The 16963-nt window shown below is 33.8% G+C and overlaps 1 protein-coding gene across 11 annotated transcripts in view; it reads left to right on the top strand.

Moving 5' to 3' along the window:
• Window positions 1-16963, top strand: part of PPIP5K2 (diphosphoinositol pentakisphosphate kinase 2) — a 50157-nt gene that overhangs the window by 17421 nt on the left and 15773 nt on the right. For 10 of the 11 annotated variants that reach the window (XM_059873319.1, XM_059873317.1, XM_059873315.1 and 7 more), the window contains 17 exons: window positions 85-186; window positions 1995-2156; window positions 3265-3386; window positions 4772-4873; window positions 5430-5516; window positions 6461-6536; window positions 6620-6729; window positions 7759-7844; window positions 8461-8586; window positions 8701-8822; window positions 10272-10454; window positions 12390-12531; window positions 13088-13311; window positions 14877-15004; window positions 15210-15324; window positions 16640-16747; window positions 16830-16946. In XM_059873319.1, coding sequence (XP_059729302.1) covers window positions 85-186; window positions 1995-2156; window positions 3265-3386; window positions 4772-4873; window positions 5430-5516; window positions 6461-6536; window positions 6620-6729; window positions 7759-7844; window positions 8461-8586; window positions 8701-8822; window positions 10272-10454; window positions 12390-12531; window positions 13088-13311; window positions 14877-15004; window positions 15210-15324; window positions 16640-16747; window positions 16830-16946 — 2112 coding nt within the window. Of the gene's footprint in view, window positions 1-84; window positions 187-1994; window positions 2157-3264; window positions 3387-4771; window positions 4874-5429; window positions 5517-6460; window positions 6541-6619; window positions 6730-7758; window positions 7845-8460; window positions 8587-8700; window positions 8823-10271; window positions 10455-12389; window positions 12532-13087; window positions 13312-14876; window positions 15005-15209; window positions 15325-16639; window positions 16748-16829; window positions 16947-16963 lie in introns of all 11 variants that reach the window. The other variant, XM_059873311.1, reaches the window with a different exon arrangement.

Here is a 16963-nt window from a genome sequence, read left to right as displayed (position 1 = left end):
AGTACAAGTGTGTTATTTTAGGTAATTTCAAAGTTTCTCCAGCAGTGTTCTTTGAGTTTTTTAATGAAAAAATACATCTTTCAGATTGGCAGCAGAAGCAGTGTTTATTCTCCTGAAAGCAGTGTGAGGAAAACAGGCTCCTATATTTATGAGGAATTCATGCCTACAGATGGAACTGATGTGAAGGTATGACAACTGCGCATTCTTATTTATATTTAGAACGATCAAGTGCTCAAAGAGCTTGTCAGTTTTAAATCTTGGTCAAGGGTTAATTTTAATTGAGTTTTACTACAATTCATAAGTAAAAAATGCAATTCTGATTCTAGCTAAACATAGTACTTGTAAATGTAGAGCAGCTGTGCTTGCATTGTTAGAGTCAAGTGCTTGCTGAAAGACAATATATTGCTACCCAATATATTGTCTTTCTTTTTTTCTATTGTATTAGTGCCAGAACAGCATCTTCTCTCCCATGGTAACAGGTGCTGCCGAGATATTTTATCTGAAGGCTAGAGGTTACAAAGTAACATAACTGAAGTAGATCTTAGTTTGCTAATTAATAAGCAAAAGTTACTTGCTAAATTTTATGGAGTCAAAGAAAATAACCTTTCTGGACCTTATTTGTAATAATTTTCACTCTTTCATTGAGGTTCTTAACAGAGGTATTAGGTACCATAAGAGAACGCTAAAACAGAACGATAACAAAGTAGGTGTGAAACCAGCCTTGTGCGAAGATAACTTTTTTCCCTTTGTGTTCATTTTGGCTATTTTAAGCCCATTTCAAAATATGTGAAACCAATGTTTTACAATATACATAAGAGATCACCATACTTAGACAAAAAAGTGTGGGTGTAGGGAGTGTGAGGTCTAATCCAAAAAGCCCTTTTATTAACTGCTGTCAGCTTCTTGGTATCACTTGGTTGTGCATGAGGGGAATACTCTTTCCATGTTCTCAGCAAAATGCCCTGGTGTACCTTCTGAAGGTAATTCTGTGAAACATTTTGCACAGAAGTTAATATGTGTTTACAGATGTTCATGTAAGAGCTTTATAAACTTTCTGCAAAGATTCTTGCGACAAGAAGAGATGCAAATGGCTTGAGGATTGGGGACTATTTTGGCTAGTTGCAGTGTAGTCATCAAGTGGCAGAGGGCTTTTAATAGTCCAAATTAGTAATGGATTTTTTAACAAGACTATCAATGTTATATTAGGCAGTTTCACTGAACTTACCCTCTTGCCTGAATACTGAATTGGCAGTATTGGCACTTATCTGCTTTAACTGAATACTTTTTTAATCAATGCCTGGAGTTTGTTTTTTAATTAAAGAAACTGTAGCCTATTTTTGAGAGCTGCTGACAAATCTCTTCCAGCATATGCCCCAAACTCTTCAGTGACCATCAAAACTGCAGTAGAGAGATAACACAATTTTTCTGTCAAGCTCTTGACTGGAGTTATTCTCTTGGTTTAAAAAGTATGTTTACATTTTAGACAGGATGAAACAAAGCAAGGGTCTGCTCAGCTTAAAGATTGTCATCTTAAGATTGTCATCTTAAAGCTGGGCAGATTCCTTGCTTTGTTTTATCCTGTCTAAAATGTAAACATACTTTTTTAATTAAGAGAATAACTTAATCCTGCAGCCAGATTTCCATAAGTAAACTGAAATAACTCTCAAATTAACCAGTTCTTCAGGTTCTGTAGATATTTAGGAGGAGAAAACATTACATCTCTGTACCATCGTAACTGAGAAATAAATTTTTAATAATTGAATTTTTATAATTACTCTTTTTCTTTTTTTATCCCACACTATCAGTAATGATGTGTGTTCTCTGAAGGCAGAGAATGCCACTGAGGAAGATACTTTAGAGTGACCTTTTCAATAACGGAAGCAGCTAGTATCTTTTGATGTTGTTGTCACGTTTAAGTTGCATGCATACATTTTGCAAATTTATGCAACATCATTTAAATACACTGGAACAAGAGCTCCTGTTTTTCAATACAGGTGTACACAGTAGGTCCAGACTATGCTCATGCTGAGGCCCGGAAGTCTCCAGCTCTGGACGGCAAAGTAGAACGAGACAGTGAAGGAAAAGAAGTGAGATACCCAGTCATCCTGAATGCAAGAGAGAAGTTAATTGCTTGGAAAGTATGCCTTGCCTTTAAGGTAAGCGGATTGCTTTCCTATCTGATCAAACATTTAGTGTTAATTAATTGTTTGTTATGTGAAACTTCTGTAGGGTTTTAGTGCATGAGCCAGCAGTGGTAATTAGTGCTGAACTCCTAGGAAGGTGGAAAGTTAAACTTCCATATGACTTTTTTTTTAATCAAGAAGGATTTTTCCTTTAATGTATTGAAAAGTTCTGGATAAGTTCCTTGTGTTGCATTAGTTCCCTGAATTTACATGTTGCTATTGTGCTTTGCTACACCACAGTGTATCTATTTTGTGTATAATATTTTCACATGTATTGATAATAGTTTCTAAGTTAGCAAAACACACTTTCAATAAAGTTTCTGTAACTTCTATTACCTAGTATTTTCATCGGGTACAGATTCATTGTTAATTTGGTACTTACATGATTAAGTACTTATTTGAATAAATTGATAATAATTTAATACTTTTGATTTTTGTAAAATTTTAAGATTGCTGTATAGTTACAAAGATTCTTTTGTTCAAAACATCATTTAGTCTCTTTCCCTCCTTTCATTTGTTTTATAAGAAGGCTTTCAGTCTCCCTCCTTTATCTATGATGGCATTCTCTAGGGTGTGGGCCTCTATCAGTGAAGTAGGCTTTGAGATCTTTAAAAGTAATCTGTTGAAATAGCTTCTAGTTTTCTCTACTAATGATGTCAATAGTATGTTAATATCAAAACTATCTTGTAAAATTTTAACAAAAATGGTTTTTCAATTTTTTTTTGTATTTTCTTGCCTGCCATCCTTAAAAACCATATGTAGTGGGAAACACTGTCAGAAAGGGGGACTTGTAGCCCCATGGTTGCTGTGAGTCTTGAAGTTTGTGCTCTTGTGAACTTGACCTTCAATACTAATACTGATAGGAATATGCAGGAAGCATAAAATCAAGTTGGGGATAAAAAGTTAAAAACAGGAAGATATTTGCATTATGTGGGTGAACGTAATATGGAACTCACATAAGGTAGTAAGTGTAAAGTGTGACATGTTTTGTTCATGTTTTCAGATGAATACCTGGTTAAAATATAAAATTTGTTTAGAATAAGCAATCCTAAATAACTTGAACTTTTATTCTTTAAAACAGCAAACAGTTTGTGGCTTTGATTTGCTACGTGCTAATGGACAGTCTTATGTCTGTGATGTGAATGGCTTCAGTTTTGTGAAAAACTCCATGAAATACTATGATGATTGTGCTAAAATACTGGGGTAAGAGTTTTCTGATTTATTTCAGATTTGCTAATTAACTCCCCTTCATATTATTGTAGTTTATGTACTGCCAGATTTCTTCTTATTATTACTTACTTATTACTATGAATTATTTCTTATTACTATTAATATTATTTCTTGTTACTATTAATTATGAATTATTTATTAAAAATTAAATATCACATTCCAAGTCATTAACTTAAACAATTAAAAAATCCTTGAAGAGAATCCTAAGTCAATAAAAAATACTAACTAAGTTCCTTCTTCCTAAAATTATCCCAAACATCTGTGTTTTTAAAAGTGCCTATAGCTAACTGAATAAGTATTTTGAAATCAAGAATAAGTTCTTAAAGGTAGCTGAGATCTTTTCAAGGAGTGAAGTGCCACTGGATGGTTGTGACTGCTGCTGTTTAATGTGTCCAAATTGCTGTACATTGTCTTTGATCTGAAGCTGGTATATACTTGTATATTTGTGTATTTCATCCTTAAAAAATCAAACTGAAATAGAATCATGGTGTTTTCTATCATACCATCTTGTCTGTGCCACTGGAGGCAAAAGAAAGTATAATGAGGGATCATATAGAATTGGATATAGACCTTTATGCCAAGGAAATGTTGCCCTCAAAGTAGGCAAAGCACATTGTGACTAGCTTTACGGCAAGATTGCAGTGATGAGATACAGCATGAATTTTGCATGATCTAATGGTCTGGAATCTTATTATGTGAAGGATTTTGCAAGTTTTTTCAAGATTTTTAGCAATTACATTTTGGCTTTTTCTACTTTAAAATGGACCTTTTTTCCTGTCTGTGTTACTGCTTCTCATGGTAGCTATTAGTCTGAAGTTCAGTGTATTTTAATGAAATATCTGTGAAACAGAACATTGTATGTACCATCCTTCTTGAGCTGGAGACTGCATTGTCATTTTATAGTTACAATGAGAGACTGTACCTATTTTTCCAGTTTTATCACAGAAACTTTTGAGAAACTACTGGTAAAAGATAGTAGTTAACTCTTTGATGAATGGCTTGGGGATTATTAGGCACTTTTAGTTAGGCAGCAAAGCCAATTGTCTGCATATATAAATGAACAAGAATAATTCCTATCCAAGGAACTCTTTTAGGAGTTGAAAAGCTGAAGTTCATTACAAATACAGGGCCAGTAGTCTAATGTTCCTGTAGCAGTTGTAATAGCTCTAAATTATTAAGTGGTCTTTATTATGCAATTAAAAGCAAAATATGTATAGATACACATTCATGGCTGCTAGTACTCTGAAACTACATTAATGAAAATGCATATATATGATCTGTTTGGAGTTTACATGTGTTGTACAAGCTGTGCTTTAAACTTACTTGATTTATTTTTTTATTTTTAACTCCTATTTTAGAAATATCATAATGAGAGAACTTGCTCCCCAATTTCAAATACCATGGTCAATTCCTTTGGAAGCTGAAGACATTCCTATTGTGCCAACCACGTCTGGAACAATGTAAGAAAATAGTAGCTACACCTAAATTGTTCAAACTTCCAATGTAACTTTTGTGTGAATCTATTTTTCTCTTTGCAAGGTATGCCCGCATTGGTCTGTGAATGCTTGTTTTGTATGCTGAAAACAAGGAAGGAATCACAATTGCTATATCAGCAGTCAGAGTTTCTCACCCTTAGTCAAGCTGAGTATAGAACAGCAGATTTTTTTATAGTTTAGCATCTTTTATACATAGCTTCCACTGCTAATCATTGTTCCAGTACCAACTTAATATGTGCTTCTAATAAACATGCTCTCTCATTTAATGATCCTCAAAATTGTTGCTTTAAAAACTACTTAAAATAGATATCCTATAGTTACTTAAATCTTAAAATCAGTATTTATATTTTATACCTTACATCATTTTCAGTTAACCTTATATTCTTGCATGTTCTTCCATCACTTCTGTAGTTATGTCAGATGACTACAACTTTGTCAATTGTCTTGATTGCAGTTGGTTTAATATTAAATAAAAGACCCTTGTGTACAGACTTGTGAAATACAACCCTTGAAATTTCAGGATGGAGCTTAGATGTGTTATAGCTGTAATACGCCATGGGGATCGAACACCAAAGCAAAAAATGAAAATGGAAGTAAAACATCAGAGGTAAATAGAATCTTGGTAAAAGTTATTTCCCATATTTTAGAGTATAGGATTTTAGGGCTAAGCAAGCAGTGAATTAATGAGGAATTGCACAATTGCAAGTTGCTTTTTGTTTTGTTTTCCTCTAAATCTAACAGTTTTAGATACTGCAAATAATTGCAAGTATGCACCTCTCTTTCTGACAGGACTGTCAACTTACTTGCGCAGATTTCCTTCAATACATTCTGTGCCTTGTGAACTGTCCTGTTTGATTTTACGGAAAATGCATTTGTGTCTCTAAATGTCTTTATTAAAAATAATGCAGCAGAGAATATTTCTGGTTCTCCATTACTCCATTAGACCATGGCTTCTGCCTTCTCCTTTTTATCATAACTATTCTTGTATGCAATGTCATATTACTTTTTCTAGTAATTTTTGTCAAAGTTTAATGACTCTGAATTTCTGGTAGATACCATATTTATGTGGCATTCATAAGACAACTTAATGTAATTGACCTGGAACTAGGTGCAGTTTCAGTAAAATGGATTTATTTTGGGACTAGATTCTTGCATTCAGAACATGCTGAAGAAGAATAGGACTGCTCACTTGCTGTTTTTGGTCCCTACTTCTGTTCAGGATCATTCTTGAAGATCAGGAATTGATATAGCTGCCTTTTCAAATAATATATCATTCAAATATATAGAATATATATATTTTTTTTAATACTTAGCAAGTCAGTAAGAGACTGACTAAGTCACTTATGGTGCTCTTATTTCCCTAATGCATTGAAAACTTTCTGGGGAGATGGGCTTTGAATAAAACTTGGTTTGACCTCTGTACTGCAGGTTTTAACGTGACTTTCAAATACTGTAAAGGTACTAATTTTAGATCACTTTACAGCCTCCTGTTCGAGTAGTAGTAATTTATTTTTTAATAGAATTTTAAAATTATTTTTCTTTATCTTAAAGATTTTTTGATCTCTTTGAAAAATGTGATGGATATAAATCTGGAAAACTGAAACTGAAAAAACCAAAACAGTTGCAGGCAAGTTTCTTTATTTTTTTACTGTAATATTTTGTAAGTAAAAATCTACTTTTTAAATTAAATCCTATGTTTCCTTCCTTTAGGAAGTACTTGATATAGCAAGGCAGCTCCTTGTAGAACTTGGGCAAAACAATGATTCTGAAATTGAAGAAAGTAAAGCAAAGCTTGAACAGCTAAAGACTGTGTTAGAAATGTAAGTGTGTGATTTTCAGGCTTAATAACAATGAATTTATATCTGCTGTATTGACTTGTTCCACCAGTTACTGTGTGGATTGCAATGTTATCAAATACATAATAATATAATAATTCAAGCACAATATATTTGAAGAGAAGGGATATCATGTTTGAAATGGGCCATCACTCTGGTTTTTTTCTTCTTGACTTTTTAATTTAACTTATTGCTGTATCTAGCGCCTCAATATACATTCATAAAGAGAAGGTTACTTTTGTTGATGTCAAATTTTGTCTTCTTGCATGTTTTTAAAATGAAAATACTTGTAAGCAGGGTCTGCTTCTTGTAGTGTGACATAATGACATCTGATAAAACCAGTAAGAACTATCACCATGCTTACTTGTCTACTTACAGCAAACTTTGAGGATTGAAGATAAATAAGTTTTTGTATACTAAGCCTGAAATATTTAGTAACAAAAAAAACCTTTAAAAACCCAACAAAACAAAGAAAACAACAGAAAAAAAAGGCTTCAAGATTTATTAAAGAGCTGAGATCTTAGACTGTGAACTGGTAATAGGAATTTTTAATTTGAAAAATATCAGGGAACAGATAATTATTATTGAAATTTATAATAATTGTTTTAAATACTGAGTTTTGCTTGAGAACTTAATGGGCTATAAAACCAGTAGCCATCTACACTGTGAGACCAGTTTCTGGATACTGATAGCCACTGTAGTTTTGGATCTGAATAGATAAATTACTTGTGCCATGTCCAATACTGCTTGTTGTTTGGGGGTGGCGGGGGGCAGTTCCAGTTTTATGCTCAAGGTTGTAAAAGGTAGAATTAGATAGTATTTTAAGATGTTTCATTGTAGTATAGTTGTTATTTCTGCTAATTCTGTGCTTGTTAATATTTATTCTAAGGATTGCTTCAATAAATGTTGGTCAAATGCATAAATCCTGTAACAGGATTTTAGCAGTTTTGGAGGAAGATATTTAAAATGTTTCTCTCCCTCTTCCCTTCTCATTTTTTCCTGTTCCTGCTTAAGGTATGGGCATTTTTCAGGCATAAATCGCAAAGTTCAGTTAACATATCTTCCTCATGGCTGCCCTAAGACTTCCAGTGAAGAGGAAGGTATTGTATTACTTTTGTACCTAACCACTTATTATTATGTGCATATAAATAGTCATGGACTACTGGTATAACATGTCTTGATGTTAAAAAGAGGGAATATTCTGTTTTGAAAGAATGTATAGTTAGCAGATATTCATAGTATTTTAATCTGCTGAATTACGCACCTAAAACTCTGTAGTAAACCTGTCTTCTAACCCTGCTCTTGTGCAAGAGAAGAGTAACATGAAAAGAAACTTCAGTGATTCACCAAAGTGGTGTTTTGAGCCAGTATAAGAAAATCTCACTCAACAATTACTGTCTTTAAAACATTTACAAATTGTAGGGTGTTTAGCATCCAGTTTGTTTTAAGTTTTCTGTCTTGATTTACTTTTTGCTTCAGATTCATGCTAAATATTTTTCACATATATTATCTTCATAGTTTTATTATTTCAGTTTGAAGTGCCCATTTAGTTCAGCGGGTCAATATGTCCTTAATGTTAGAATACTATTAAAGATTCATAATGTTGAAGAGGTCCTTTGATGAAGCTTCTTGTAGACCAAATATTTTTTGTTCATTTGGAAAAAAAATATTAACAATATACTTAAGTACTAAGCTTTTCTCCCTGTGTAAAATTAGATAATAGAAGAAATGAGCCATCCCTTCTTCTGGTTCTAAAATGGGGAGGAGAGTTGACCCCTGCAGGCAGGGTTCAAGCAGAGGAGCTTGGAAGAGCTTTCAGGTGTATGTATCCAGGTGGACAAGGTAAAAAGAAAATTATCATAATAATTTTCAAAAAAAATCAATTGAGTGTCATAAATCACTTTTGAAGATAATCAAGTGCAAGATGAGAGTTTGAGCAAAATATTTATTTGGTAGGAGATTATGCTGGATTTCCTGGATGTGGATTACTTAGATTACATAGCACTTACCGACATGATCTCAAAATCTATGCTTCTGATGAGGGACGAGTTCAGATGACTGCAGCAGCTTTTGCAAAGGTACAATGTGAAATGGTATCTTTATTTCTAAAATTCTGATATTCTCAGGTTTGTGTTTTCTTTTGAAGTTTGGGAAGGATTTACAGTTTATTAGAAAAAGGTATTTTCAAAGAGTAGTTCAGTGTGGGAAAAGTATCCAAATAATGTGCCAAACATTTGAAGTTCTTTAAGCAGATGAAGACAGTTTTTAACTAAACGGCCCTGTCTGAGACACTTTTGTCCTCTTCTCCATAAGATTTTGTGAACAACCTTCTCTGGCAAATGAACTGTCTGCTCACTTGAAATCCTGGGCTCTAGTGCAAGTATTTGTCTTCTTTACTTTTCCATGGATCTGTTTTAACATCAGATTTCAATTACCAAGACTGCCATCTACCTTTACTTTCCTGACACTTGTGAGTAACAGGTCCAGGGCAATGCCTGTGCTCAACAGGTCATCAGTGACCTCTGTGAAAGAATTGTTCTAGGCATTTTCCAGAAATCTTGGTACCTTGTCCCCTGCAATATTGCCATAGACGTATCCAGGGCTGAGAGTACTCAGGAAACAATTAGGTGGCTTTCTCCACTTGTGTTAAGAAGACTTCATCCGTTTCCCCTTTTAAATTGGGGGTTCTGTAATAGATGCCTACCATGATACTGTGATGTCTACCTGGCTTCCAAAAGGTCCTATATCTAGTTACAGCAAAAGTCCATTCACGTGAACTATTCTACAATATCTCTCTAATATGAATTAACTTAAGCTCTACAAGTCTTCAGACTTCCTGTTTCTCCTATTTGTTTCTATGCTGCATGTATTTGTACAGAAATATTTCAGCCATCTGACCTGCTTTCCCTTGGTCAGCTGGCTTGAAGAGATACCACATGATTTCCTTCTTAATTTCAGAGCCCTTCCATTGCCAGATAAGTCACAAAAGTTTCCAGCTTTCTTCATTTTGGAATTATCCATTCACTTCTTGTTCAAGGCCTTTGATTGTCCTGTGACTTACATGGCTTGGGTTTTTGCCTCTGTAGAGTCTCTCTAAGACCCTACCTATCTGCTGTTTATCCTGCCAGATGCTATTTGGTTTGCAAACCCTTCCCATAGCTCCTCTCTGGTAACACAAGTCCTTGAGCAAAGCATGTCACCCACAAGTCAGGCAGCTGTTGCTTCCAGCCTCAGGGAGAGGGAACCTGCACTCCCTACAATCCAAGACCCGAACAGCTGGTGCTGGGGAACATTCTCTGTGGCATGTCACCATCACTGTTGTACCATCTGTATCATTCCTGCAGACTAGCAGTGTATAGGGACCCATTTCTCTGTAAGTATAGGCATTGTGCCCCTGTTTATCTAACCTATAGCCAAGTGATACCATCTTGAATTTAAATTTGTGTTTGGGGCATTTATTTTTTTTTAAATATATTCATTTTTTCATCTTCATCTGTTTGCCTGAATAATGGTATTGTTTGCTTCAGGGACTACTGGCCTTAGAGGGAGAGCTGACTCCTATTCTTGTCCAGATGGTAAAAAGTGCTAATATGAATGGTCTGTTGGACAGTGACAGTGATTCTTTAAGCAGCTGTCAACATCGTGTTAAAGCAAGGCTCCATGAAATTCTCCAGAGAGACAGAGAATTTACTACTGATGACTATGATAAGGTTAGCATATGATTAGTTTCCCATTAAATAAAATAACAATGAAATTGCTGTGCAAAAGTACTGGGCAGTGATTTTATTTATCTGTTTTGCAATATTATTTGAGTGCTTGCAAATAGTTTGAAGTACAAAGGTGGCTGTACCAATTATGGCTGTAGATATTTCATCCTGCAGTTTTGGTAATCAGAATAGCTGCAAACTTTGAAGTAGGAGTGGACAGGGATCTCGTTTGTAAACCTTTTTCATTCTTCCATTAAAATATTTTAATTATTCAAGAAATGACATTATATTGTTTGAATTTTTTGCAATCTTTACTTTGACAGTGTGTGGTGTAACAAAATGCTTTCCTACCTACTGCAGTTGTTTCAATCATTAATCTGCTGCAAGGTCTTTTTTTTTTTGACTAGAATACTAAGATACTGAAAACCAGTAGAATACTTTCAATGAGATGAAGTATCTCATTAACATGCTAAATTAGCATGTAGTAATATAGTTTATGCTGACTTAGTACAGACCATGTCATTGTTTCTGGTTTTAAATGTATTGTTTGTTATAGTTAAGAAACTTCTTTATCTTTCAATTGCTCGTCTCTATACTCTTGTCTCATATAACAACTAAATACAAGTCCTCAACTGAGATTTAAGCTTAAACTGCTATTTTTGAAAAAGTATCGAGAGCAAATTAATTAAGAACAATATACCCTGCATGTATATACCCTGTGTGGATTCATTTAAATATATAAAGTATCATGCAAACCACTCCTAGCAGTGGATTCAACAGTAATTGGAAAATGCAAGGATTTATAGCTGTTTGTTATATAGACATAATAACATAATTGTGTATGGATCTGTTTTAAATTGGCTAGAACTAATACAGTGCTCTTCAATCACTGAGTTACTAACCTTTGGGATTATAAGGCAATAAAAACTTCGGGGTTCATTTATTTCTAGAGGTTTTTTACTTGTGATTTGGGAAAATTGTATGGGGTTTATTCCTGTGCCTTCCTCCCTATTATGTACAAGTAATCAATTTCTTGATTTTCATCATAATAGGGAGATAGGCACTGCTTAGTGTTAGGTAGAGAGCAGAAGTTTTCCACATCCAAATTACTCTATCAATTTCAGGAAACTGAGGAAAGTGCAAATAAGGGTGTTTTGTGTATAAATAACTGTTTCATATCATTTGTCATTTTGAATCCTCAGACTTTTCTGAAAAAAATGAGGCTAAGTCTCACATATTCATTGACTGTATTGTTTTAGTGACATTCACCTCAATGATGATAGTTTGTAGCTTTTACCATTTCTATAATTTATTCAGTTCTGGAAGAACATTTCATATGTTGTTGCTATATGTGCCTTTAAAGGCTTTCTTTTTGTGTTTGTGTCCTGCAGTCCTGTAGAAACAAAAGCCTATGACAGGAACAGGCAAACTTTTTTTAAGGTACCAGTTACTATTGCAAATCTGGTTCCTATAGAGCAAAAAATATTTTGTGAGGTGTGTAGCTTAATGACATTTCTAACTGAATTTAATTTTGTAAGATTTTGAATACAAAAGTTACTTGAAAGGAAGATATGGAAGCTTGCTAAGTATATATGAAGTTTTAAACATCTTCCCAATTTTCCTGTCTTGGAATAAAAGAAATGGTTTTATGAATTCTTGTAGTTACTCACATTTACTGTAGAGAATTAGTTGCTCTGTGAATTTCTTATTACCTTTGAATCTCTAGTAAATGGTATGTTTATATGTATTTTCTTAATGCCTCAAAGATAATAGATAGTTGATAAATTATTAAAAATGTTCATAGCAACCTGCTTGAGTTCTTTTTCTCCCGTTCTTTGACATGTTCTTTGACAGTATCTTTGCAATGTTCCATCTTATCTCACCAGGTTTTTCAAATCTAGTCTGTTCAGTTAATTTTGTGTTTATCTCAAATTACAGCTCACTCCATCTGGAAGTATCTCACTGATAAAATCAATGCAGGTTATTAAAAATCCTGTAAAGACATGTGACAAGGTCTATTACTTGATACAGAGTTTGACTTCTCAGATCAGGCAGAGAATGGAAGACCCAAAGTCTGCAGGTACTGAAACGTTTTTGAACTTGTATTGCGTTTCACTAGTTAACATACAAGAAAGAGAATTGTAATGTAACTTCTTCACTAAACTCAGTTGTAGCAGAACATCAGTCAACCAATGATAAAGTATTTTCCCTGTCTGATTATATGCATAGTTTTGAAGTAAAAAGCATGAGGAACATTTGGTTGTATTGCAGGTAAGGGCTCTTTGGTGTTCAGAAATTCCAATGTTTGCAGAAATTCTTGTCTTAGTTATTTGAAACTCAGCATTCCATAAAAGTAATAGGAAGAATTGATGGTACTGAAGCTAATTTATATAGGTACATCTTATATTTAAGGGCCACTGGTGCATTTCTGCAGCAATGTGTTTTACTATCTTAGGGAAGCCATGTAATTGTGATGCTTTCAGCGCTAAAATTAATTTTATGCCCTGCTGTCCCTTCTTCTTAATATTAACGTATTTTGATCCCTCTATAATTCAGTTGTTACTACTATGTAATTAAAATGTCCTTTTGTTACTTGAATGGCCTTAATTACTTATAAGAGATACATGTCTATCCAGATATTCAGCTGTACCACAGTGAAACTCTAGAACTGATGTTGCGTAGGTGGGCCAAGCTGGAAAAAGACTTCAAAACAAAAAATGGAAGATATGATATTAGCAAAATTCCTGATATTTATGACTGTATAAAATATGATGTACAACACAATGGATCCTTAAAATTAGAAAACACAATGGAATTATATAGGCTTTCAAAGGCTTTAGCTGACATTGTGATTCCTCAGGTAAGCATTTTCAGTTATTAAATAGAAGAAAGTGTAGAATAAATGCTTTTTTAAATTTTTGTGAAAATGTCTACATTGCATTTTCTTTTGAAGCTCCCACATTTTGCAATAATAGAAGCTTTTAACATTATCTCTTATTTTTCAGTAGCAAGCTGAGTGAGATTTTTTTGGAAAAATTTGATTCATAATTAATTAAGCTGTGTTCAGGGTGAATTTTTCTATAAATTTAGGGTGTGAACATGCCTCCTTCCTTACAGCAGTGTATTAAAATAAAATAGTTCATCTTCACCATTCATTCTAGATTTAACAGTTGCCTTTGTGAATAAGTATGTTTTCTTAAATTGCTTTTAATTTCATTTCTCCAGCTTATAGAAATTTCATTTTTGGGCTCTTTCCAAATGACAATGTTAATCCAATCTATGCAATTTAACTAATTTTAAAGAATTTTAATTTAAAAAGGTCTTTCTGCTTTTTCAAAATGGTAAGATTCCATGATGTGAATGTAGACATTAAATTTCATAGAATTTCAGGCCAGAAATGGACAAGTTAAACTTACGTGCTCTGTAGGCTGTTAAACTTTGTTTAGCTCTAAAATCTTGGAGGTGGCAGGTCAAGAAATTGATTTCTGATAAGAGAACAGAACAGACTAAAGCTTTCCCCAATGTCCCTGCAGTTACAGAACAGTGTTGTAACAGAGGTGTTTACCCATATTGTATGCAGTATTTGAAGGAAGTTCTTCCTCTCCCCATCTCTCAAACTCCTTGACATGAAAGACAAAAATAGTAGTGATGCTTAGAATGCATTGTTGTGTGTGGGTTTGTTAAGCTGAAATTTTGAATAGAAAGTTAGATAAGAGCAGGTAAAAATGAGGACACATACTGAAGGAAGAAGAAAGCAAACTTGTTAGCCTGCATAATGCAAGGGAAGTCTGCTTGTGTTGCTCTCTAGGGTAACAAGAAGATCCATTCTAACTTTCATACTATGTGCAGCACAGAGTATGAAGCTCCTGGAAGAACATACTATTAAATATTGATGATATTACAACATTTAATATCACCAGTAATTTCCCAGTTGCACATAAATACCATTTGTGTTATTATTTGACATAAATGGAAGTCTCTGGGGTGGCTTACTCCAAACTAAGGCAGACATACCAAATACATCTCTTTAGTGACTATTAAAGAAAGGGAAAAAAAAAAAAAGAAACAAAAAACCACAACATTTTGGGGGCAGGATGCGAGATGGAGATGGTGACAAGAAGGCAGAATGACTCCCTAGACATTATGGTTAAGAAAAAGAGCTGTATCATACCTGAAGGTAAGTCTACTTCTTTGGTTTAACTAATGAAGGAAAAACTTTTTGTCTGTATCAAGCCAAACAGCAAAAGGGCAAACTGCTTGTTAGTTGAAGCTGCATCACTAATCATATGTAGTAAAAATGTTTAAAAAATAGTTTGTAGCCAGAGCAAACTTATAAATGACTAATTTGCTTTAATATAGAAGCTTTGATATAGAAGGCATATTAATCTTTAACTGAATTTTAAAAGTCCATTTGTTTTTACATAGGAATATGGTATTTCTAAAGCTGAGAAATTGGAGATTGCCAAAGGTTACTGCACTCCTCTAGTCAGAAAAATTCGTTCTGACCTTCAGAGAACTCAAGATGATGACACTGTAAATAAACTTCACCCTCTGTAAGCCAGTTACTTTTTCACATGGTTACATTAATTGCCAAAAAAATTAGAGCTATTCTGTAGAGCTATTCAAATTCTATTTCAAATTTGAAGTATCTTCTTAGCTCATAAAAATTAGAAAATATAATTTATTTATTTATTAACAGCTATTTTAAAAATAAGGCACATCTTATCATGGTCTAATAACATTTTGGTTTTTTTTAAGCTACTCCAGGGGCGTTATGTCCCCAGAACGCCATGTTCGTACCCGGCTGTATTTCACCAGTGAGAGTCACGTCCACTCCCTGTTATCCACCCTTCGTTACGGTGCCTTATGTGATGTAAGTTTCTGTGTTAAAGCCCTGATGTTTTGTGAGGAACCTGAGTCTTCTCACTGTATCAACTGAAACATTAAGTGTCTTTGAAATTTATCACATTTTTTTCAAACACTTTATTTTCTATTACTTATGCAGAAACATATTGCAAATTGCACATTAATTAGCATGTTAATTTCCATCAAAGTAATGCTATGTTCTGTTGGCTGTATGTGTTAGAATCACAAATAGATGTGGAAAGGCCAGACACTTCTTTTTTGTCTTCCAATAATTCTTTCAACTTTCAACTAATTCTTTCATTCTTTCCAATAATTCTTTTGTCACCAATAATTCTTTCAACTTTTATTCTCAAGTTATGATTCAGGGTTTTCTTGAATGTACTTTTGCACTGGCTTACTATTTTTGACCATTGACGTATTGTCAAGACATCCCTACCTAATTTCAAGACTGCTCATAGAGTACAAAGTTCCTCCTATACAGTGAATTTTTTTACTTTCCTATACTGTTATAGAATACTACAAAGGTGGTGCATTATCTTCATCTGATAGTCTTTGACACTGAGAAAGACAAGGTCTCCAGATTTAGGAATTACTTAAACTGACCTCTTGGCGTAGATATATGCAGCACCATGAACATATCTGGTTGTAAGATACCATTTGACTTATACACTACTTTTCAAATTGTCATGTTGACATACTTGCTGGTAATGGATGACAAAACTCAGTGATGGCAAAAGCATTTATAAGTCTCTGTGACATGCTACAACAGGTACACTTCAAATTTAAGTCTGATAAACTCTTAATTTTTCTTTAAGGTGGATTACTAAATGATTTCTTTGCTACAGCATAAAAAAGGTGACTATTCATTTAACTAGTTTGGGATGTGACAGTTGTACCTCCTCTATATACTAGAAAGCTCTGTTTACTCTGTTTGGCTGATATCTCCATTAGTGCGATGTCTAAAAACATTTTTCACAATATACTAGCTGAAATGAATTTATTGCAGCATTAGGAATTCTCATCAGGAGAATTGAAAACAGTGCTTCTGTCCACGTGTCATCATTGGAGAAAAAACATGAAAGACACACTGAAATAACATGAAAAGTTTGCTCTTCACTTTTCAGTCATTTGATAAGCAATTTTAAGTCACTTTTGGAGGTTCATAATTAGTTTTTTTTCATTGTACGTCTGCATTTTCCTTAACTATGATGAGCTTTGCACTTCTACCATGAAAATCTGTGTAAATGTGGGAAAAGTTAAATCATCAGTCTTTTTAAAGAAAATAGCTGAGTTTTACTTTTTGATTTTTTTTTCTCCATAAGGAATCAAAAGATGAACAATGGAAACGAGCTATGGATTACTTAAATGTGGTCAATGAACTCAATTACATGACACAGATTGTCATCATGCTCTACGAGGATCCAAACAAGGTATTTAAAAATGGATAAATATCTACAGAAATTAGTAGTGTTGAGCTATTTATTAAAGTATAAACCTATTATTTTACTTCAGGAACTTTCTTCGGAAGAACGTTTTCATGTAGAGCTGCATTTCAGTCCAGGAGCTAAAGGCTGTGAGGAAGATAAAAATTTACCATCTGGATATGGATACAGACCTGCCTCCAGAGAGGTAGTAATTATGCCTTT

Source organism: Haemorhous mexicanus, chromosome Z (assembly GCF_027477595.1).
Source record: "Haemorhous mexicanus isolate bHaeMex1 chromosome Z, bHaeMex1.pri, whole genome shotgun sequence".
Lineage (NCBI taxonomy): Eukaryota > Metazoa > Chordata > Aves > Passeriformes > Fringillidae > Haemorhous > Haemorhous mexicanus.
This window is presented reverse-complemented; position numbering and strand designations above follow the sequence as displayed.